The sequence below is a fragment of the Ambystoma mexicanum genome, chromosome 2q (genome assembly GCF_040938575.1).
Source record: "Ambystoma mexicanum isolate Mex_15411 chromosome 2q, UKY_AmexF1_1, whole genome shotgun sequence".
Classification (NCBI taxonomy): domain Eukaryota; kingdom Metazoa; phylum Chordata; class Amphibia; order Caudata; family Ambystomatidae; genus Ambystoma; species Ambystoma mexicanum.
In genome coordinates, this window is record NC_090924.1 from 57192653 (window position 1) to 57217605 (window position 24953).

Consider the following 24953-nt stretch of genomic DNA (forward strand, 5'->3'; position numbering starts at 1 on the left):
ATAATGTTTGCTTGAGGGGTGGGGGCCATGGGGCATAGTGTTTGGTTGTGGATGAGGGGAACATGGGGCATAGTGTTTGGTTGGGGGTGGGAGCCATGGGGCATAGTGTTTGGTTGGGATGAGGGGGCCATGCGGCATAGTGTTTGGTTGGGGGTGAGGGAGCCATGGGGCATAGTGTTTGGTTGGGGGTGGGAGCCATGGGGCATAGTGTTTGGTTGGGGGTGGGGACGCCATGGGGCATAGTGTTGCACTCCAAGAGTGAACCCAATAATAAAGCTAAAACAGGCACAGTTAGGAGATGAACATCCTTTGCTTTTTGAGGAAACCTGACTTGACGAAGGCCATACTCTTCTTGGGCAACCCAAACCGCAAACTATAGCAGTCCAAAATAACGGAATGTCCAATCAAGGGTCAATAAAATGTATATAATTTAATTAAACAGGCGCTATGCAATAACTAAATTGAAATAAATTAGAACAATGGAAAATGTGTAGTACAAAATGTAAGTTTGAAATGCAAATAAAAATTGTTACCCCTCAAAAACATATTCTTTTTCCATGTTTTTAATGCAAATTGGGGGTTGAAAAAGCCTCCTGCCACACCCCGCCTACCGCCCCGCCCACATTTACTTTTCGGCCCACTATAGCCATCATGTAAGGTACTTTCGGCCTTCTGTCAAAATCAGTTGTGCACCCCTGCTTTAGACAAAGTTCATGTTGGGCCATCCAGGATTGGCTCATCTGGTAAATGTCGTTGAAGATGGTGGAGTCGGTGTTGTAGTTTCCAGTAAGTTGGATTAAAATTTGAGTATCGGCCATGTAGTTTGTATAAGAGGTGGTTGAATAGCAGCTTGGTGAATATGTTGTAAAGCGTTGGTGACACGCAAGATCCTTGAGGAACCCCGTAAGGAACTGGGACAGGGGTGGCGTTAGCTAGGTTGGAAAAAACTCTCATGGTACGCTCTGAGAGAAATGATTTTATCCAGGCAATGGCATTGGGTAAGAAGTGTGCAGCGCTGTCCAGGTGTTGGCAAAGTATTTTGTGATTTACTAAGTTAAAAGCTACAGAGAGGTCTTGAAGTAGTATGGCTAAATTTCCGTTATCAATTATGGTGTTCATTTAGTTATTTAGGTCAGGTGTTCCTGAATCTGGAGGTAGGCGGTGCAGTCAAGGAGTTTCAGGATGAAAGGGACCGTTGTGATGGGACGGTAATAAGTAGGGATGCTGGGGGTCAAGGGATGTTTTTTTTTTTTTTTAGAAGCGGGAGGACCCATGCTTCTTTCAGATTCTTAGGGACTGTACCTTATGAGAAGGAGTTAGATGAGAGAGGTGATGAACGGGGTGAGTTCTGTTACATTCTTTGACGATGGGGGCAGGGCATATGTCGCCTTGACATCTTTTTGATGATTTTGATGACCTCAGTGGTGGAAACTGGCCTAAATTCGAAAGGAGAGGTTAGAGGCTCCCTCATGATTGGTGGGTCAGTGTTAAAGGCTGGCCGTGTTAACTTGTCCTTTTTGTTTGAGATTTTGTTTTGGAGCATAGCTATTTTGTTCAGGAGTGTATGCTCTATGTTGACACACCAGGTTTCGTCTTTCTGACAGGTGTCGGGTGGCCTGGTGAGAGACGAGAGTTCCCTCAGGATGGTGAATAATTCCTTACTGCTAGATTTGGCATTTGCTTTGCGCTCATTGTCTGTTTTTACATGGCAGTATAGCTTGTTTGTATTTCTTAGCGGAGGCAATAAAAAGATCCCTGTTTTTGATGGTGAGGCTTTCCAGGTTGCTTCAGCGGCACGTTTATTCGATCTAAGATTCTTGAGGTCAGGTGTGAACCAAGAGTTCATGTGAGCTGTCTGTTTTGGTTTGCAGTGTTGAGTGGGGGCAATTCTGTCGATAGCTTGGAGGATGTTGGTGTTGTTGAGATGTACCATGACTGATGGGTTGGCATGGGAGTAGGTACCTTCAGTGATGGGGCCTAATAGCTCTCTATTAGGCCCCATCACTGAAGGTACCTACTCCCTAGTAGGTTAGTGCATTTGATGTTGCGCGTGTTTCTTGCAAGGGTAGCTGGTGTTAAGTGTGGAACAGTTTTGTGTTGGGTTTGTCTGAGGATGGTGAATGTGATGTTATGGTATGACATGGGGCAACGGGAATTGGCTATAATGCTGGTTGATACATTTAGATCGGCAAGCCAGTCTAAGGTGTGGCCTTTGTCATGGGTAGCTTGTTAAATGCGTTGAGTAAGTCCAAGAGCGGCCATTGTTTTTGAATGGTTGTGGGATTGGGATCTAGATTGTCATAGAGGCCAAGATTAAATTTGTCTAAGATGATGATTCGAGTAGATTGTTTTATGTTTTTGAGAGTAGTAGAGTTATATCCTCGTCAAAAGTTTGTAGTGGTACAGGTGGTTTGTATATGATGTGCATGGTGGTGGTTGCAGTATTGGGGTAGGATAGTTTGATTGGAGTTGCCCAGAGGGGAAGCTTGGTCATGTGATTCTCTGATGGAAAGGTCAGATTTAGCGATCAGGGCAACTCCACCTCCTTTGGTGACGGTTCTATCTTTTAAATTGTGAATCCTTCCGGTATGGCTAATCAACGTGCAGGGCCTGCTGCAGGATGCAGCTAGGTTTCTGTGACCGGTAGGAGGTCAAGATGGTTGGTAGTTATAAGGTCATATATGTCAAGTGCATGTGCTAGGAATGATCTAGCGTTGATGAGACCGCGGTTGATGGTAGTTTTGGTGACAGTGGTAGTGTCTTTTGGGGTGTTGTGTGATGGGGAAAGGGTGGTGTGGCTCAGTGCATCATTGGGCACAGTGGGATTGCTGAGCGTTGGAGTGCTGTCAGTAAGGCCGGGTAACAGCTTAGGCTCAGGGACCGTAGTAGGTTGTTAGTTCCATCTGCTGAGTTCAGGGCTAGGCACAATGAGTTGAGGGCAAATCAGGGCTAGGCACGATCAATTTGGGGCTTGGCACATTCAAATAAAAAGGTTGAGTAATTCTGCACTGACCCTTACTCCATTTCTGGCTCAAAGGGTTGGCATTCCAAAAACCTTCCAATAGCGTATTCACTAGATGCAAACAATTAAAGTTACAGGCTACTCTATTTTTCTGCTGATGACCAAATATTTACAACCTGTTAACTTAGGAAATCTGAACTTCACATCAAAGTGAGCCACTAATATATAATGATCCCTATTCTGAACATTACTGACTTCAAATTGTTTACATTTAATGGATTAGTGACTCTGTAAATGCTACATAGCCTATCCATGATTTTTAATTCATCCTTATGCCAGGTTCTGCTGGGTCTATCTCCAGATACTTGAACATTCACAATAACAAAACCCCAATCGGCACAGAATTCTATCCATATATTCCCATATTCCTTTTATCTGATGTTCTTAACAGAGTACACATACTTCTCCACTCACAAGCAAACGGTTTACGCAATACACTTCAAATTCCAATTGCCTGCAAGCACTACCTCACCCTCCAATCCTCCACTTTAAATGCTTCAATAAACTTTCCCACACTACCCAAAAAGGAGTTTGGGTCTGAATGAAGGGGATGCCAGTAAATATTGATGAGAAGGCCGCTAGCCATATATCCTCCACTGATTGGTTCCATCATTTAAGTAATCTATAAAACGGAGGCCAAGGAGAGCTTGATGTGGTATCTCAGTGTGATGGTACTGAGTTCTCTTGTGAGGATTATTTATTTACAATTTCTGAGGTGTTCATCAAAGAACTGGGAAGTGGAAAGGAGCCGGGCCAGATGGAGTAATTATTGATTTGCTCAAGGAGGAGCTTAGTACATGGACTCCATTGTTGACCCATGTGTTCGACTGTTGCTAGGTCTGGAGACGTCCCTCAGTCCTGGCGAGAGGCAACAATCCTACCTATATTCAAGAAGCGAGATAAGAAGCATCTGGGTAACTACAGGCCCATCTCCCTCTTGGATGCTGTGGGTAAGGTTTATGCCAAAATGTTTTGGACCCGGCTTCAAGATTGGGCATGTGAGGAGTTGCCCACATAAATCCTCTGCAAGCCAGATTTCAAACTGGGATCAGGGCTTTAGGTTAAGTCTGCAATTCTGGCAATGTATTTATCCCTACAGCACTGTAGAATATATGCAATATTTGTGGATTTACATACTGCGTTTGATTGTGTCTCACGCAGTAAATTATGGCAGGTATATATATATATATATATATATATATATATATATATATATATATATATATATATATATATATATATATATATATATATATATATATATATATATATATATATATATATATATATATATATATATATATATATATATATATATATATATATATATATATATATATGAAAAAGGAGGAAGAGATGAAAACGCACTCGCCGCAGGCACAGCAAAACAAGTGCCAGGTGGGGATTTCTGTGGGGGGTCGAAAGAAAACACCAGAGACACAGCATTGAAAGTTACTGGTGTCTTTTAATATTCATCCAAGAACAATTATTAAAAGGCCAAATGCAAAATGCAAGGCACAAAAACGTACAGAGCAGCACATACATACAGGACAAAACAGCAGGACGCCTAGGCAGGGCAGCCTGCAAACAACGCGTTTCGCGCTATACTGAGCACTTGATCACGTGAGGGGGAGGAGATTAAACAGTGCTAAGTACACACACTAACATGAAGTCCCTTAACTGTGTCTATGGCAACACTTCATACAGAACATGTAGGAATAAGAGTGGCCATGTTGGAAAGGAGTGTAGGTCCATGTTATAACAGAGGAATGGAGGCACAGTGCCAAAACCAAAACCTCTGCTAATAGTCAGGCGTACAAATGAAAACCCACCACTTGATTTCAATAAATACATTTCTATGTGCTTGGCCATACTTGAAATAATATATATATATATATATATCTGTATATATGTGTGTATGTAATTATTGACGGATCGTCTCCCTGCATTATTTTACGGATATGACGCAGTGTTACAATCAACAACCCTCATGGGTTTCTGACATTATTTACAATCCTTTGTTGGGGAAAAGTAAGGAATTTTCAATGGTGTTCAACTCGGAAAAGAACAAAGTGATGGTATTTGGCCAAAAGTCTAGCAAGAAAATTGAATTCAAGATTGTAAATTAAGGGAGTTTCTACAAGGATCTCACCTGCTCAGCTCACCACACAAAAGCCATGGCGATCCTAGAGAAATATAGCAGAGGAGTTTGTTGCTTTCATTACAATCATGGTAGGGGTGCAGTTTCACCTCACATAAAATTGCATAAATCCCAAGATTGGGTGGCAACCCTGTATGGGGTTGAATGTAGTTGACAATTGATTAATAGTACTATTCATGCAACCCAAAGGACACCCGTGGCCAGCCTGTGATTTGAATGTGACGTAATGCCAATATCCGCGGTATTGGCAAACAAACCACTCTTATATTGGACTAGAATATGGTGTGCACCTGGTTATCAGCCTTTTGAATGTCTCGGTATCGGCCTCTTTGCCCTGGCTCAAGTATATTCGTAAAGGCTTAGTGGGTTTAGACATGGATACACTCTGGGCAGACCCTGCAGGTTTGACATCTGGTGCAAAGGAGATGGTGAAACAACGGTGCCATGAAGCAACCATCAATAATATGAGACAGTTTTAAGGTTATCAACCAGCTTAAGTTCACTGCTAAAGCACTTCTTGCTTCAGAAGAGATGAGCTTCTGAGGTAGCTGTGGATTATATTTCAGTGCTATGCAGACCACCCGACGTCCTGCCCCCATTCTGGATCGTGACCAATTGCTGGATGATACAGTGTCAATGACACACGTTTCTGGAAATAAAACTATTTTGTAACCACGCAGTAAATCACATATTTGGTATTCTGTGTTTCTCAAAACCCCTTACATTCCAAGAGGAAATTGTAATATAGGTTTCTAGAACGGGCTCGGGAACGTGTAATTCCTCTGAAATCCTATCTGGCCCATAGTGATTTAGGTACTACCACCTGTGACTCAAGGAATCGCACCCTTCTCCTATTCTGACTATGAGAGCACATTTTCTTCAATAGACGAGGCCACCTTTTCTCCCATCAGTCTCGGAACCAATGCTTTCTTGCCCTATGGTACCTCAGCACACTGTACGGAGCAGGCTGTAAGGTCGAAACCCAATGTTCGAAATGCATCCGAGACCCCCGCCTCCATTTACCCTCAACGCGATCCACCAATCCCATAAAAGCCATCACAATTTCTGCACTAATCCACTTAATCTCTTTCATTCTTTTCCCATGTATTCCAGTAGAGCTAGACGCTGAGAACCCTGCTTTATGCCCGAGTCTCGAAACAATGTTGTCAAGCCCAAACACTTTCTTCAACCTGAATTTCTTACAATTTCCATCTACCTGATTATCGTAAGGGATTTTAATAGACAACAAACCCGCACAATTTCCTGACAAATCGCTCTTTTTTAAGGTTTATGAAAGCGGGTCATCACTACCCAAGGAATTTTAAAACCTAGGGGACCCATTTGGCTGAGGGGTTGCGGCTAAATGATCCTGAACACCAGACAGACTACACTTCGATGATACAGAATTACCTTTCGGCAAATAAACACATTCTCAGTTATTTCCCAGCTCCTAATAAACACAATGTTTAACATTGATCTAGTGCTCCAGATAAGAATTTGAAGTGGGAGTATTTGGCTCCCTATTTTTTTAAAGTTAGGTGTAAAATGATTTTTTGGGGAATAAAAATGTAAGTCAATTTCCCAATGGGAGTATTTTATAAGCGAGCAAAGATTTTTTACCTGGAAAGCAGAAATGTTTCTGTGAAGTCTTTCTTGTATCCATGTAGCTGTTTGTGTAAGACCAGGGGCACAAGGTCCTACATGTCTATTCCCTGTTTTTTTGTTGGGAGTATTTGTATTCCCATCTTTATTTTTTGGGAGCGCTTGCCTATTTTTAGGGAGTAAGTGGCTGATACACCCCTTATCTGTAGGGCTGACATTGCCAGTTGTTAACTGTCTGACACATACCATATTTTGTTCAACAAGATGTTTGACACGCTATCAAATCCAACCCTTCCAAATCCCCACATTGGATAGGATCCTCATGCTTATTCACCAAGGTCAAAGGCTGCCTGTCAACATCAGACACAGTTTTTTTTCATCCTTTCCATAGGATCACATTGGATGGCCACTTTATTTCTTGGCTAATAGCATTTATTTCACATCGGAACAGCAGACGTTACTGCTTGCAGTCTCAAAACTCTGGATAACGTTATCGATTCCACTATTGTGGGCTATTACAGGCGAGCAACAGACCCTGCTACTATCATCATCCGTCCACTTTGTCTGCTTTGTGACAGTACACTCCTCCGCTACTCACCCTTTCTCATAAGGAAAACCATGAAGGCTGATGTTTTAGCCACATTTGCTGTTACCTTTGGCATTATTCCCTGTTAAAAAATCAGAGCATATGATTTACTTCTCGCTCCATCGGGGGCCTTTCCCTTTCCTAAGATTGCATCTGCTTCAGAGTTCTGCAGCAATCGTAGGAATTTCCTGGAATTCGCCTTAGTTCTATTTGTTTTTCCTCCATGCTTCTCCAAAATTTTGCTTGTATTTTTAGTCCCGGCCAATCTTTTGGTACGAGAAGTAGATGTCACTTAGCCAGACCCCAATATTCGTTCCGATGACCACCAGGAATATTTGTAGGGGGATTTGCAGCGAACCCTTTTTCAACTAACATTTGGGCCACAATGGGAGGGCTCGATGCAATGTGCAGAGTAATGGCATAACTAATTATTCTGGACCCCAACTTCAGATTTATCTGAGATAGGAGGTTGGAGCCTGCACCATAATTCTATCTAATATTATCGTACAGTTCACGAATGAGCTAAGCACCAAATTCTTCGCTGAGATTGAAGGGGCTGTCAGTTTGATCCTCTAATCGGCCTCTCTCAACTTGCATTCTTTTACTATTGTATCCATCCGGATAGAGATGATTATTTGAGAGCAACTACATTAGCCTTGAGAAGCAGTCTGGGCCAAACCACCCCCTAATTTGAGATGCATCATTTTCAATTAGTACATTTCCCTCTTGTTGCATCTTCTCCACATCCCAATCTCTTCCTGAGGCTTGGCTTTCCATTTCTCCTACTGTTTCAAGGAGGCTCAGATCGGTAACATTCAAACCTTGAACCATGGTCTGTGCTCAATTGGGCTTCTTCTGCCTTATCTTTTCTAGTACTATTACATGCTCTAAGAAACTGCGTCAGTACTGCTATGATTACGCTTCTTTATCACGATTTTAGGCAACTGCAATGTATTTAAGTTGTCCTGCTCACCTTAATTTACACTTGATAATGTCTGCCTCCGTTAGACCACTGCTAACTGCAGGACCCAAGCTGATGCCCAAGCCCCCTGTGGTCATAGGCCCACTTTCCCCGAGTCTGTGATGGCATTTAACCAGCCCGTTCCCCTTAAGTATCTTTGTTTTAATTTTCTATATTCGTGCAGGGCTCAATGTTCGACATCACTACTCCAACTTCAGTTGTACTTAATCAGGCCATACAGCCTTCTCTGCTACAGTGATCAGCCATACATTTATTAGCTGTAATGCTGTGTGCCGATTCTGCTGCACAATAGCTTGTTGTACTCGCCATCCTATAAGTACCAGATCTTGGTTTTTCAAGTAAAAAAAATAAAAACAAACAGCACAAATCTCACTTACGGTCAATACTGGATGAATTACTAGGTTTCGACTGCGGTTTCTGGTTTTATGAAGGCCAAAGCAGCAGACCACACTCGAAAGCTAAAAAAGGCTCAACTCTGTCCACCACGGCAGACAACCTTTTCCAAACCACTTCTTGAGGAGTATTCTTAAAATACAAGCAGGCAATAAGTGGAGGAATAGAAAGAAAATACAGAGTTAGCAGAACAAATTACTATTTACTAATTGTGCATGAAGTAATCTTGTTAACAAGAAACATAAATGTGAATTCAGATTGTAAAAAACAGATGGGGTACAGCTACAGAGACAAAATTCTATATTGAATTACATAATGGAGCGAAATATCAGGATCCCATGCCTGAATTCCTCAATGGAGATTCTAGGACAAATCTGCCCGGCAGAGAAGACGTATGATATAAGATTGTGTTTTGAAATGTTGTATTAGTAAAAGGAGTAATTTAATGTGATTGATTCAATGCTCTGTTGCACTTATATAAAAGATAATAATGCTCTTGTTGATGGAATTCTTCTGTACATTATTTTATATAAATTTTTTATTTTAATAAAAAGTATATTTTGTGATCGTAAATATTCAGTGAGGGATAGTCGCTTCAAACTAGCGAGTCAGTGTTTAAGTGTCAGAGCCAAGACTAGTATGTCAATGTTCTGCTATCCTGGGATCTCTTGGCCTAAATCTAAAACCCTCTTGTTCTCTTCCCAACCCCTCCTTTGGGTAAAGCATGACTGCTCTGACCCACTACCAATTTGGAGATTTTGGACTACATTGCTCAACATCTTGTTTAAACACTATTGGGTTGGTCTTTTGAAAAATATTAGCAGAGTTTCTGGAAAACCTCAATAACTAGCCTTTTTCTACTTCTCGTAAAGTTTAGATTGTTGAATCTTCCACTGTTTTTAGATCAGTGGACTTTGAAACCGACCCTAAACAGTTTTCAAAAACATCTACTTTGTGGTGTTTCATTAGTTGGCGTCTGCAGATTTGTTTCCCAAGAGTTGCTGTGTTTGCGCCTGCATTGTTGCACCTTGTGCCCATGCCATTCTTTTTCTTTACTGAATCAATGTGATGATAATTTTGTTGCTGAATGCTTGCATCTTATTTCTGTTCTTAAGGAAACTGACCATATGCTCTCGGACCTAGAGGAGATTCCTCACAATGAGAAGCTTCTTTCCCTCAAATATGAGGTAAGTTAGGATGTGTCTTTTTCTCACTTGTGTTGTACTGTATTGTTCAATCTGTTTATTCATAAATTAACTTGACTTTGATTACATTTGAATACATTTTCTATCAAAAAGGTGCATTCACAAAGTATTTCTGGTTGCGTGATTGGTAATCTGGATGGAGGCTTTGTGAATGTGAGTGCGCTCTAATGAAGATCTTGTCTGAAATGTACGCAGTTATTGACATCGAAGTACCTTTGCAGCAGAAGAGCCGTTTTTAAATGTTATTTTCGATGATTGCGTGCATTTTTTTAAATGTTTTTATTTTTTTAGTTTAGCTTTTTATGTATTGGCATTCTATCAAACAAGATCGCAGCGTACTGTACCAAGTTTATTCCACCCACACTCTGCCACCACCATTGCTGATATGTCGCCAAACTTGAATTAAAGCCCGACTCTGTGGTCCCCTATCTTGACCAAGCTGGCTTCTTGCGCCACGCTCTCTTCCACTTTCTCACTCCATTGCTCTTGCCTTTACTAGGTTAAACTATGCAATGTTTATCCACTTTAATGATCACTGCCCAAAGTTCACATAGGAGTCCTTACTAAGGTCATCCAGACCCCCAAGCAAGCAAGCAAGACTGCACCCCTCAAGAACAGTGAAGTGAAGCCTACCTAAGTGGGGGAACCATAGCTTCCCAGTAGCCGGAAGCAAAGTGGCTGGCAGCTGGTTGGAAGATCCAGAAAAAAATGAGTATGGTCAGCGGGTTAGTGAGGCTATGAAAATAACAGAGTACATTGGGAGCATTTCCTAGGTCATGGGCTAACCCCCATCTCCCTTTGAAGGACTTTGGTGGGAGTCTTCTACCTGAACAACGACGGCGATTCTGGGAGGTGGCACCACTAACAGGAGAGCGGAGCAGACTTGCTCTTCACAAGTGGGGCCAGGCAGAACAAAAGTATGGTGTGTGAGACCTGGGTGCAGCTGCTGACAAAATTATAACGGGGACAATATAGATGTAACAGTAATAATGGCAGCTGATAGTAAAAATGGGACCATTAAGGCCATCAGGGTCAAAGAATGGTGGTAGTATTCTCCTTTAGGAACGCTGGTGAAAGGCGATGTGGGTGGGGAGGCAAGAAGATTTTGTCCACATATATGCCTGAAGCGGCTTCTGAGGGTAATCAGAGTGAAGACTGTAGGCCAGGTGCGACGGGCACAGAACCGAGGGTCAGCTGCTAGTAACGGGTGAAGAGCGGGAGGAGAGCATTGTGGTGCATCAAGATGGCAGGTAGGAGTGCATTGCAAGGCATGCACTTGCTCCCCGGTCCTGTACGTTGCCACATGCAGCCTGCTTCTGCATATCCTCAGCCCTGCACACAGGGGAAACAATACTACTCCTTTACCTGCTCCTAACCTTCTGCCCGACGTCCTCAACCATGGATCTCTCCAGCATCCAGCTGCTGAGAACAGCAATGCGTTGCTGCTCAAGCCACTAGTGCACCTTTGCACTCCTTGCTGCCTAAAAAAACAAGCAAAGCTCTCGATACAGGCAAATCTTCTTGTCCCACTAAACATGTTTTTCTTTCTTGGTTCACACGCTTGCAAACTATCCAGGACCCTTCATGCCTTGCTTTCCCCTCCCCTAAAATCTGCTTAGTTTCCCCCTCTCCGCTTAGACCATTACCTTCTATTTCTCCACTAAAATGGCCAAAATACAGGACACACCATCTACCCTTCCCTCTCCCCACTCTCATTTGCTCTTTCTATCTTTCTCATACTCTCCTCTATCCCACTTCACCCCCCGCATCCCTCACTGAACTTCTACCTATCCTTTTTTCTGACAACTCATCCTGCACGCCAGTTGACCCGTAATTTGTGGTACAAGGGGAACTTGCACCGGTCACCTCGCTCACCTCTCTGTCATGTTCAACCTCTCAACTGGCATCTTTCCAGCCTGTTAAACAGCCACAGTCCTACCTCTCCCAAAGAATTCTACAGGGTCTCATTTTCTACCACTCTAAAATCTTTGAGGTGGCTTTCTTCACCACATAGTCACCATCTCAAGGCACACTCCTTTGCGGACACCCTCCAATCTGGACTCTGGTCCAAACAATATACTGCGACTGCACTCATACATGTTGCCAATTCTCTTACCACTTCCCACCACACTCACCTCTCCTATATATAGTCACTGTGATTAATCTCGCCTTCCTTCATACTTTCCCTTCTTGGCATCAAGGACACTGTACTTGACTAGGTGCGCGCCTAATCTTGGACAATCCCTTCTTCTTGTATGTCTCCACCTCTTCTATGAGACCCATTTAGGTGGGCATTCCTCAAGGATCAGTTGTAGACCGCTTCTCCGCACCCTGTACAGCACCTCCCTCAATAAACTAATTTCCACCTTAAGCCTTAACTAGCTGCATCATGCTTCATTTATCAGATTGCAGTCCTCTTTCTCCCTGCCTTCAACTTGCCCTCCGTCCCCCATCCCTACCTGACCTGCTTACCCATGGATTGGAACCTTGGTATTCTTCTCTTTGACAGCAACCTAAAATGCTACCTGTTCATGATCTGGCATCCATAGTCGGCCTCCTAAAAATTAGAACCACTTAACTGAAACACTGTTCTCTGCTCTGTTCTTTGAACTTATACCTGCAATTAGACTTCATACATTCGTCTATTTGCAACAAGGCGAATTCACGTCAACAACTAAACAGCCACCTTTGGCCCTATCTTATTATTCAAGGCTTCAAAATAATAATTTTACCCAGAAGTAGCGCTCCCATCAGAAATACTCTCTAGCCCATGTTACTATGTTACTTGGGAATTCAGGCTCAATAGGACCACATCTCTTGCATTTGCCATGCATAATAAGATCTACGTGCAGACCTACTTTGCTGCCATCATAAAATGTCAGAAAGGTCCCCCCCTGCTCCTCCGGTGCTTCACAAGACCAGCATGTCTGGCTCTGAAGCAGATCAAACCTTAAGATCCTGTAAACCTCCATTATGGAAAAAGTTGAATTCTGTGTTGTGGATCACAACGTTTGGTCCAAGGTAGAACTAAGCACATATCTGATCATTGGATTCCCCTCACCGGTCAGAAGAAGAGTGTTGGAAACTCAGAGGAAGAATGTGTAACAACCAGAGCACACTGGCTGGGTTAGAATTGAGGTATGCGAATTGAGTTGGGGATCAGGCTGGCCATAGGTATAGAGACTAGGGCCTTGACTGTATTGAGGTATTTTATATTTTTTTTAAACCTTGGGAAATCCAATCTTTAAAGTTTTTAAATTATCTAACATTTGTTGGAAGCAATCGAATGGGCAAAGGTAGTGTGTAAAGGCCTAAAGCATTTGGAAGGTGTGAAGACATTTTGAAGTAAGACACAGACAACAGATTCAACTTTCTAAGTAAAAGCTTGATTTTTCTTACCTGTCAGGATGGAGTAAGGCCCAACTTTCCCTATGCTAAAGTGGGATTTCCCTACCTAAAGAAAACTAAGGATAGTCTGTCAGTAAGTTCAAATCAGTGTCTGTCTGTGTCAAAACCTATACTTGCCCTCACAACTAATTCTATACAATGTGTAGGGATGTCCGCAGCAAAAGAAAGTGTTGAAAGGTAAAGTTCCAAACTTCTTTCATCTCTTAGATTATACTCTGCTTCCCCTTCTCGAAGTTCAGAGTAGTTCCACAAGGCCTCGGGTTCCCTTCCCCAAGAGTTAAACACAGTTCACAAAGTCTCAGGTTTCCCTTCCCCAAGATTTAAGCTCTTTCAGCTTCCAAAACCAAAATCAGTTCACATCTTCCATCTTGCAAAACAGTGCTTTTCAATAACTCTTCATTTACTATTTAATGAGCAGAGTCAAAGTGTCAACAACCTAGTAAATCCCATTTCCTTAGAGGCAACCACACTGATCCAACTAGAAAGGGCAAAGGAGGATGGGTAGGCACTAATAATCAGCCGGAAATGGCTTAAGACCTGTCACTAACCAAAACTAATACCAACACTCAACCTCTGCTCACATCTCTCACATATTACACTGCAGACAACCAGAACTCCTTAGCACAGCAAACCACACATACTTCACAACACTGCAATAGCAAAACACAGCACACACAACCTTTCACATCACCACATGACAGCCGCCTCATGAATCTCGCACCCAGGCTCAGTGAACGATACATCCGAACTGAAGCTGCCAACAGCACATCACAGCTCCTTTGCTCTTTATTCCCGCTCCTCCCACTAATCTCCCCCTCCCCTCCTTGTTTTCACAGAGCCGCCAGAGCGCTGTGAGACCGCAAGTGGTACCTGTGTGCGGTATAAAAACCTTCAGCATCCGTTGCAACCAACAGTCTTCTTTACATTTGCTTTCCTTGGCTCTTTCCAAGTAGGGGTCAGTTGGTCTAGGCGCAGTTGTCGAACCACCTGGTCCACCCATTACATGTCACACAGCCAATGACCCTTATGCACTTTGTTATGCTTCTGTATTCTTAAGGTTTTTGCCAACAGGTTTTCTCTCATAACCTGTAGTTCCTTGGTCTCCTGTATCTTTACCCAATGCTCATTTTGGTTTTGCCACAACTTGTCTCGCACAACTCGCTCTGTGTTCTCCCCTTTTCATCACCTTGCTTTCTCTTCATAAGTGTTCATTTGCTTTCGTATTGGGCTGTATTCAAATATGCTCATATATTTTAATTCTGTATTCAATGTTTGTTTCAACTTTCAAAAGTACTTCAAATATCTTGCAGCTTGTTCGGTATTCAAAACCACTTGGTTTGGCCTCCTTTAGCATTTCTAATAGTTTTCAGTTCGTTCGGCATTTAGACATGCTTGTTTCCAGCCCCTGGAGAGTCCCGGTATGAGTGTTCCCTTCTTTGCACTCGCAGGTATGCAGCCACTCTGTTGGGCTTCTCGGTACTGCTTCCCATCTTCTATTCGCTCTGCCTTTTCCTCACGGGAGCTACGGCGAGAAGCGCTCTCCATCCTTTGCAGCACATCCTCTTTCTGCTTTTGCTTTCTCGTATGCCTTGGCATGCTACACATTGAATACAATGAGTACTGCGCCTATGTAATCCTTGCCTCACATGCAAACTCATACATAACTCTTGACCAGATTTAAGTCTAGCTATCGCATTGCCCTTCACACTGCTTGCATTTCATGCGTACAGTACTCTGCACGCATAACCTTGCACGTGACCATACCTCTCTGAACCTTGCAGCGTGTCATTCCTGCCGCAGTGTACTCAAATAACTAGTGTTACTGCTCACACCTACTGCTGCATTATGCCAGGCTTGCCTTGCTTTTAAATTGCCTGAACAGCCTCACTAATGCCTAGGCCTGTGCCACGTTGCTAACTGTCCCTTATGTTAGGAAAAGTACTTTGTGCTTTACTATATTTGTAGTGCTAGCCATATGCCTATCACTGCATGCTACTATGTTGATGCACTGTATATTTATGGCCTAGACCGACCTCTGCATCTTGAATGTACTAATCACTATGGTTTCATCTCGCCCAATTACTCGCATATATATTGTTAGCATTTTACCTATTGCATTTATTATGTGGCATCCTTTAGGACCTTCTGCACCCATCTAGTCTATTTGTCTCTATCGCCAGCCCCACTATTTTGTTTTTGCCCCTTGTACATGTAGCTGCCACCGCATGTATCCTTGTGGCTATCATCGCATGACTACTTCTGCCCTATAGGACTAACTACACTTGTCTACTGCTTCTCCTAGGCAGTAACACCTTGTGACATCTGACTAATCCTCCACAGCCCAGTATCAGTATCTATCCTCCCCAACCTGTCACTACCTTGCTCCGTCTAGTCCTACCAGCTTACAGTATCGCCCACTGTAATATAATCACTCTATCACAACCGCCGCAAGTACACCTCTGTAAACCCACACTATACTACTATATAGTGCAGTGCATGACGTCTAGTCACCTGAATCTAGCCACAATCATACCCCTGATTACCTACACATGTTTACTGCTTTGCTTAACCACATTCCCTGTTAACCCCGTGGCAGTACCTTCAAGCGGAGTAAACCTATCCATGACTACCAACTTACCCCTTGCCCGGAATATCCTACCTACCACTTTCTTACCTCATTTGTATGGAACTGTAATTGGGTTTAAACCTAACAACCCTAACATTCCTGGTCCTACACATCACCTGATTACCCCCAGTCAAATGACAACTGCTATCAGGAGCGACTATATGCTACAATCATCTAATTCCCTTTTGACCTCACACTCGTCCAACAGACCTACACCTAACCAACCTTGCAACACCAAATGGAGAAACCGTGGATTAGGCTCTAGACTTGCCAAACCTGCCTCTACTCCTATAACGAGACACTCCCAGCCACCCTCCAAGCGATCTATCTACCACTCGCCCAAACCTAGTCTCAATTCAAAATGCTCTACTAATACTTCTTGGACCCGTAGGATTATCAGCAAAGACTGTACCAAGTCCTTAACTAAGGAAAACCATAAATTCAAAGGAGCCTTGATTAACGCTCGCTCCCCTTGTGGCCCATGCCCTCGAAATCACAGATATCATCACATGCAACCAACTAGACTTCCTAGTTGTCACTGAGGCATGGCTCCACAAAGCAGCTGGTCCTGCCCTCTCTCTAGCCATCCCAGCTAACTTTACCATCATCAGGAAAGCTAGAGAAATGTCCAAAGGGTGCGGCTTAGCCATCATCTGCAAATCAGACCTAGCTATTAAAGAGACAGAAATCATGTCACTTCCGTCAGCAGAGTTGCTCTCAATTAAACTCGGGTTATCCCCCTCACGAACCATCACCATGCATGCTATCTACAGACCTCCAGGACCACTAGCTTCATTCAATGAAGACATAATGACTCTTTTGAACACCAACACCAAACCTGGGTCCCAAATCCTCATACTTGGTAACTTTAATTTGGGTTTCAATGACCACAACGCCGCTACCCTAGAAAATACCATTGCGGAACCTGGCCTTACTATTAGGAATACCGAACCCACTCACTCTAAAGGTCGCATCCTGGATTGGGTTGCAGATATGAACTGTACCTCATGTATCACTGCCTCTGAACCGTGCGTCTGAACAGACCACTTCCTGATCTCATTTACTATCCAAGATAGCCCTCAAACAAATGCAGCTAAGCCCTTGCCACCACCAGCCCTCACCATATGCAAATAAAATATAATTATTTCTAGCCTCCTACCTCTGATTCAACCCATCACTAACCCTACCCACCTCCCCATTCATACTACAGAATTGGTTGACCTATATAATAACACCATCAACGCTGCTATAGACACCATAGCTCCACTAAAAGTGAGTAAAGAAAAACCCATTGCTCAACTTAATACTTGGTTTATCCTTAGTCTAAAAGCCCTTCGCAAAGAAAAAAAGACAGGCAGAAACCACCTGGAAAGAGAATCCATCGGTACATAACAAAATTACTCTCACCTTCCTCGCAGCCAGATACAAACAAAAAGCCACCTTCAATGTAAGAATTAAAAAGGCCATTTCAAGTACAAGGGAAATCTTCTCTATAGTCAGAATTATAATCTCCAATTGCTCCTAACGACTTGTGCACTAAAAACAAAGTTGGTGCACCAACATACAAAACGCCCTATGCAACAAAATCACTATGCTCCAAGATAAAATACTAGCCAAAAAAAACATGCTTCATAAGATTGCCCTCACAACCCAAGAAGCCATTCTGCAAGAACTTGCTAACAACCAAACGAAACCATCCATTCAATTTAAATTCAGGTCAATCTCAACTAGTGTGGCTGAAACCATCATTAGATCACTCAAGCCCTCCCGATGTCTTGGCAATACCTGCCCAGCTCCTATTATTAAGGAAGCCGCAAAGGACTTGGCTCCCTTCGTCACCACCTTCATCAATTCCTCATTTAAATCCTGCACTGTTCCCACTAATCTTAAAGATGCCTGGGTACTACCACTCCTAAAAAAAAAAAAATCTGGACCCTAGCGCCCCGACCAACTACAGGCCAATAACGACAGTTCCATTTCTCCTCAAAATTCTAGACAGAGCTGCCTATCACCAGATTCAATCCTACCTAGAGATCAACAACGTATTAGGTACCCGGCAATCCAGCTTCCGGCCAAGACACGGAACCGAGACGGCTCTCCTTGATCTTAAAAACCAACTGGTTGATGGAAAACACAAGAGAGAAATCTCCATTCTCCTACTCTGACCTCTCAGCGGCATTCGATCTGGTGGACCATAAAGCCTTATGCAATCATCTCAAATCTGCCAACAATTTCTCCAAAGAGGCGACTTCTTGGATAAACTCCTTCCTACACAATAGAACAATGAGTCTTCTCGCCCACCTCTTCTCCGGATCCAGTTCCCACCACCTGCGGCGTACCGCAAGGGTCCTGTGTCTCCACTACTTTGTATAATATTTTTACAAAGCCTCTCTTTGATATACTTGACAATCTGGGTGTCTCATACACCAATTACGCCGACACCCAGATTCTCATCCCTAATTAAGGAGACTACGACAAAGATGTACGGCATATCAACAAAATCTACCAAACCATAAAAAACCTGGATGGCCACCTATGGTCTGTCTCAACGACGATAAGACCGAACTCCTAATCGTAGGGTCCCCCAATAGACTGTGCAAACTCCCTCACCAATACAACTTCATCGCTATCGACGGCATTCAGATGAAAATCGCCAAAGAAGTAAAAACCCTAGGTTTTTACCTAGACTCTGCACTCAACTGCAATAAACAAGTAAATGCTACAGCAACTAGCTACATGTGTAAACTGATCTACACATGCAAACCGTTTCTGACCACTGATAGTTGCATTACTATTGCTCGAGCACTAATCCTATCGAAATTGGATTACTGTAATGCACTCTACTTAGGAACCAGTAATCCTAATATTAACAAACTCCAAACCCTCTAAAACAATGCCTTACAAACTGCCTTGGGCATCAGTAAAGATCACCATATCCGACTTAAGACGATCCACTAATTGGCTAGCTATCAAAGACAGAATCAAGCTTAACACTTAATCTGACTCACAACTGCCTCAGCAACAAGGCACTCATCTACCTTGCAGAGAGATTCACTAAACATACCGAGAACGACCTATCAGAAAAGTGTATTCTGATAGTATTAGAATCCCCAAATTCAAACTAAAAAAAACAGGAGGAGCAAGCTTCCCAGTTCTAGCAGCACCTCTCTGGAACTCATTACCAGACACCTTAAGAGCATTACCCGCTTTCCCCTGCTTCAAGGCAAACGTTAAAATATGGCTACATACTAACGACCACTAACCTCTTCCTTATCATTTGTAAATATTGTAAATATTATATTCTACTGTATGTATATTTTATATTTGCTTATTCACACTGCAATGTATACCTGCACCTTGCATGACATTATATTTTGCATTTTGGCCTTATGTACTTGTAACTAAATCTTTGCAAGAGCCCAGCTGCCTAAGGATCTGGAGCGCTATATCAATAAATAAACCATACAATACAATACATAGCGCTGCTCTTCCCCAGCGGGAGCTACTGAGAGCACCTCTCGCTCTCTTGGTCTTGGAGACCTGCGGTGCTCAGTAGGCTTTTGTGTTCCACAGCTCCTTCTGTGGACACCTGGCAGGGAGGACAGCAGGATTTTAAGACCCTCTCAGTCAGCCTTAGCCCGGCATCTCACACACCTGTTCAGCCCAGCTTCCCTCAAGCCGGTTCCCTGCCAGCCTGCTCCGCTTCTACGATACCTCCCCTTCCTTACTTCCCCCCCTCTTTCCCTCCCCCTCTTTCCCTCCCCCTCTAATTGCCTGCCCATGGTGAAACGTATTAGCTGGACATGCCTGGCTATTACAATGTAACTCCTCCAAAGCCCTCTTCCTCAGTACCAAAGTGATGTGAATGAATGGAAGTGTGCTTAACTCCAGGTTGTTTCCTTCTCATTTTGGTACTGGGCTGATAATTATTTGTATTAACAAGAGCAGGCTGATGTGTGTTTTTCACACCCAAATAAGGATTTGTCGTCCTAGTTGCTCTCTTCCTCATCCCAGTATAACAATGGCGTTTCTGAGGGCCACTTAGAAAGGACGACCAGGGCAAAGGTTGACAGTAACCTACAAAAGCTGTGGGGATGGAATGTTCATTGTGAAAAGGAAATGGGGGGGGGGGGTGGGAGGGAATATCAAGTCTCTCCCAAGGACGCCCTCTTCCCATTCCCCAAGTTCCCCCCACTCAGGTGATCCTCCCTCGTGTATACAGCACCAGGCTCGGGATCCAAAGCAATGGACTTTCCAGGGCCACCTGAGCAGAGGATGCTTGGGGGAAAAGTGAGGACACCCTTAGGTTCCTTACAAAGGAGACATTAAACTATTGGAGTAGTCTAGTATTTGGTAGATACTTGCATCCCTTTTTCTGATCATGTTGGTTCCGTGCAGCAATGTGCACTGAGACCTCAATGTTTACTTTGTCAATACCACCCTCTTACTTTCGGATTTTCTATCAATCCTTTGGTAAGTGAAACTAGATGAAGTGCTAGTTTATCCCAGTCATTGTATGTGCCTTGTTCTTAGCTTGGCTAGTGAGTGTTTGGGGCCGGTGGAACTTGTCTCTGCGCCTTCATGCTCGTTCTGAGATTCTAGAGTACTGCCTTCTGAAGCTCCATATTTTGTGTCTGCAAACTGAGCCTCTCGCCATGATTGCGGCTCACATCCACAGTGTGTCCAGTCCCAGCACTGACTTCCACATGGCTCACTGGAATTTATATATTGGAGGTTGGGAGACGTCTCAAATTGAGGGAGCCTGCAGTGAGATGGAGAGGAGGATATCCAATGGTGGCACTGACATGGGAAAGAATTGTTATAAGGTGCACGCTTGCTATGAGCAGCTCATTTGTCAATTGAGTAGATCGGGGATCTTGTTCCCGCTTTCTCTTCTTCACAACTTGGTAAAGGGTGGTTCTGAGTCATTCATCTTTGCCTCCCACTGCTTCCTCTTCTGTCATGCTCTGGGTGTCCCAGTCCCCCTGTCCTTGCCTATCTCCTGACTGAGCTGGCAGAGACTTGCATGAAGTGCATATGTACAATTCAAATGGAAATGTGATCCAATGTTTTTAAGCCCTAGTCAGACCATCCAGCTACCTCTGTTCTCTCTGTTCTCATCCAATTTCTGATGTAATTGTGGAGCAATTCATCCATCTGCCAGTGAATGGAATATGATGTAATTCCTGGCCTACTGAACCGTCTCCTGTTGTCCTTTTCAGGTGAACTGAATGATCTTTGGGAGGATCGCAAGCTGCAAATAACTTCATGCATTGTATTGAGCTTCCTAAGGTTCAACAAGCTTCATAGGCCATATACTGTCTCCTCAATGGTGAACATGGCTCCTGAAGCTCATAGAACAGGTTTCAACTTCTTAGAGATTCTAAAGAGTAAAAGATTTGGAATCCTAAATGTTCCTGAAGAGTGCAGAAGGGAACTGGGAAGTTGAATGTTTGTTTGTTTGTTTATTCACTTTTTATGCGCGCCAGACCCAGGGATAACAGGGCGCAGTGGCAAGGTAATACGAAACTTACAGGTTACATCATAGCAAAATGTACATTAAAATTACATTGGGTTAGACAGATCAGGCATACAGTAATTACAGCAGGTATACAGGTTCAAGGGGGTCAAGATGCTCGTAGGAAGTAAGCGCCCCCGGTCAGCAAAGGTCAGTCGAGGTGAGGAGTTGAATAACTTTTTTCCTGAAGCAATGGTAGGGCATGTCTACTCTCAGGTCTTGTGGTAGAGAATTCCAAGTTTTAGCCGCCTTTACTGGGAAACTGTTTCCTCCGATAGTGTTCAGTCTAAAGTTCGGTATTGTCAAACAGTTGAAGTTACCAGCTCTGGTGGGTCTGGAAGATGTTCTCCTATGGAGTTTGTCAGACAAGTAGCTAGGGGCAGAGTTATTGAGGGCTTTGTCGGTCAAGGATAGCATCTTGAGTTTTATTTTGTTCTCTGTAGACAGCCAGTTGTGATGTCGTCTGGTGGACGAGATATGGGACTGTTTGTTAATGCCTAGTGCCGCTCTCAAGGCATTATTTTGTAATGTTTGTAATCTCTGGGTTATTTTTTTATTAGCTCCAGAATATAGGGCATTACAATAATCTATTCTGGAAAGAATTAAGGCTCTGGCCAGGATTAGACAACTCTTGTTGGAGAGGAAAGGTTTACTGGCTCTAATCAGTTTGCACGTGTAGGCCGTGGAGGAGGCAAGGGATTTTAGCTGTTTATCAAAAGATAAGGTAGAGTCAAGATAGAATCCCAAGGTTTTAACATTCTTGGATACTTGGATGGTGTTCCCGTCTATGTTGAAGGAGGCAAATTCCTGTTCTAGTTTTTTGATATTGGCTCGGGTGCCTAAGATGATCAACTCTGTCTTATCATCGTTTAGACAAAGGCCGTGAATGGCCATCCACGCCTGGATGATAAGGTATACCTTGTTCACCAATTCCGTGTCCTTAGCATGATCCCCAGAAAGCGGGAGGAGGATCTGTGTATCATCTGCGTAGTTAGTATAGGTGATACCAAGATGATCCAGATCGTCGAACAAGGGCTTGGTGAAAATGTTGTATAGAGTTGGGGATACGCAGGAGCCCTGAGGGACACCACACGAGATCGGGGTGGGATCTGCCTCCGCGGAGGGGGAGAAGACTCGCATGTCACTCTGAAGGAACAATTGCATTACCTATTGGAAATCTACCCTCTTGCAAAGTAGGGAGTGATACATCCATAATTGGCACAACCCTGGAAAACCCAACCATTCTACTGCAATCTGCAGACTGAGGAGTTGGTAGCCCTGCATTCGGTGGAAAAAGTGGCTGAAAACAGGCAAATTTACTTTGTCTAGATTGATGGAGCATACTTTGAGAGGTTGCCAGAAAATCCAGACTATGCTACTGGGGTACCCAAAGAATGTACTTATTTGGTCTGAGAAGTACTATCTTTTCTTGAAACACAAAAAAGGCTTTGAGAAATTGGAGGCAATGCAGAGTATCCCATCCCAAAATGGAACTAGAGCAGAGTTGCGTGTTAGATTGTCTTTTCAAAATCACAAAGAAATTGGCATGTACAAGTCCCCTTTCCATCTTACTACAAGCCTCCATTATATCTCGAAAAAGTATTCAAATATGCCCCAGACATGCCGGTAACACGATAAACAAGATGGGCAGTTTGCCCTCTGTATCTCTCTTTAAGGTGATGTCAGTGTCCCAGATCGAACTCCACAATGACTCTAGCAGGACTGAGCAATGGCTTGGAAATACCAGTATTCCTTTCCCTCACAGTTATATAAGGAAAGAGGAGTCTGTTGTAACCCGCATGTGCCCACCCATTTCTGCCCCCCACTTCTGTCCCCCACACATAGGGTGTCGTAGAAAACTCAACTATAGGAATACAAAGCCAGAAAGAAAATCTGTTTTTAATTCTCTTGTTTCCTGACACAATTTACAAAGCACTTAGCAAATGTATTTTTATTTTAAATAATGTATTTGTATACTGTTTGAATTGTTGCTTCTTTCCATTTCTGTTCAAAAGGTAGATTCACATGCTGTGCATAGTCCGACATCCAGTGGTCACTGCGGAGTATTGCATTTTGTTTTTCGTAGTCGAAAAGGGGACGTCGACAAGGCGTGTCTTTAACACTATCCCTATAGTGACGTGCATTGTACCCACAATCCCTCATGCGTCGAGGTCCCTCGGATTGTTTTATTCCGCCCAGATATTGGTCGCTTTTACGCAGAGCTCCTCGAGAGAAATTGCAAAGACATTTACTCGACCCTTTGGTCGTTATTTAAGAACATATACATTAGAACACTCCTTTGACGTCGTAGCTGAGAAGCTGTTTCACTGCAGGATAAGAACTTTGACGGCAGTGACTTTGACGGAGGAGATCCTTCGGCGCTGCCGAATACGTGGCCTGGCCTCGCCGGGCTAAGACAGTAGGGAGAGTGGGGTCATGGGGCATTTCTTGTTCTTTCTGAGCCTTTCTCTTTACACTCCCTTTCCTTGGGGGTTGTTATTACGTTTAACTGTATCCTCGGCTATGGAGAGGACTCCCTTTTAGATTTTGCCCGTGCTGCAAGGGCAAATTCACTTGGAAAGACGGGCACAAACGGTGTAACCGTTGCTTGCCCCTCGACCACAAAGAGGACGGCTGTGCGGCCTGTAAGCTTCTTAAGCCTAAGACTTTAAAGGACCGCAGGGTCAAAAGGTGGGCAGCCTATGCTATGTCTAGGTCTGTTTCCTCCCCTGCTGCCGCCGAGTGTGACGAGGATAGTGATAACCCGACCTCTGCGTCGGAGGTTGTAGACCTCTCTAGGGAGCGTTCCCGCTCCTCGACGTCTGTCCCTGGCCCCGACAAGCTCGGCTCACGCCCTGCTTATGGGGATGAACACCCCGGCGACACTGACAAACGCAGAAAACACAAACATAAGCACACAACCCGCTGCACGTCTTTGTCGAAGACAAAGACAGCCCTAGCGCCAGCGGAGACGCCGGGCCTACCAGCGACCTCCACCGACCGTAAGGGTCGCAAGCCCTCCCCGCCACAGCGACCTGCGACTGGGCTACCCGCAGACGAGGGCGCTACCACCAAAACATCAGGCGGTGCGCCGCGTAAGAGCGATATCGTCGCCGAAAAAAGACTCGGCACCGACCAGCACGACACCCGAACCCTCGACGGAGAAACTAATCGTCGAGAGCTTGCCGCGTATAGTTTCCAAGGACGGACAGAAATGGACAGCGAGTGACACGCCGAAAACCGCTGACAAGGCCAGGGAAGCGCCGAGGATGCCGGAAGGAAGGCAGGGACCACTCCCGCCGTCGAAAGAAGGCCCTAGCCTGCGAGAAGGTTTCTCAGAAGGCGAAGGGACCTTATCCTCGACGTTCTGGGACAGACCTAGATGGATAAAGGCAGAGGGACCTCCTTTTTCGCCTCCAGACCGTTCTGGTTTACCATACTGGACTGTTG

General features: G+C 43.9%; 1 protein-coding gene across 2 annotated transcripts in view; it reads left to right on the forward strand.

Moving 5' to 3' along the window:
* Positions 1–24953, forward strand: part of CLCN7 (chloride voltage-gated channel 7) — an 823350-nt gene that overhangs the window by 70855 nt on the left and 727542 nt on the right. For both annotated transcript variants that reach the window (XM_069646815.1, XM_069646816.1), the window contains one exon: positions 9862–9933. In XM_069646815.1, coding sequence (XP_069502916.1) covers positions 9862–9933 — 72 coding nt within the window. The remainder of the gene's footprint in view (positions 1–9861; positions 9934–24953) is intronic.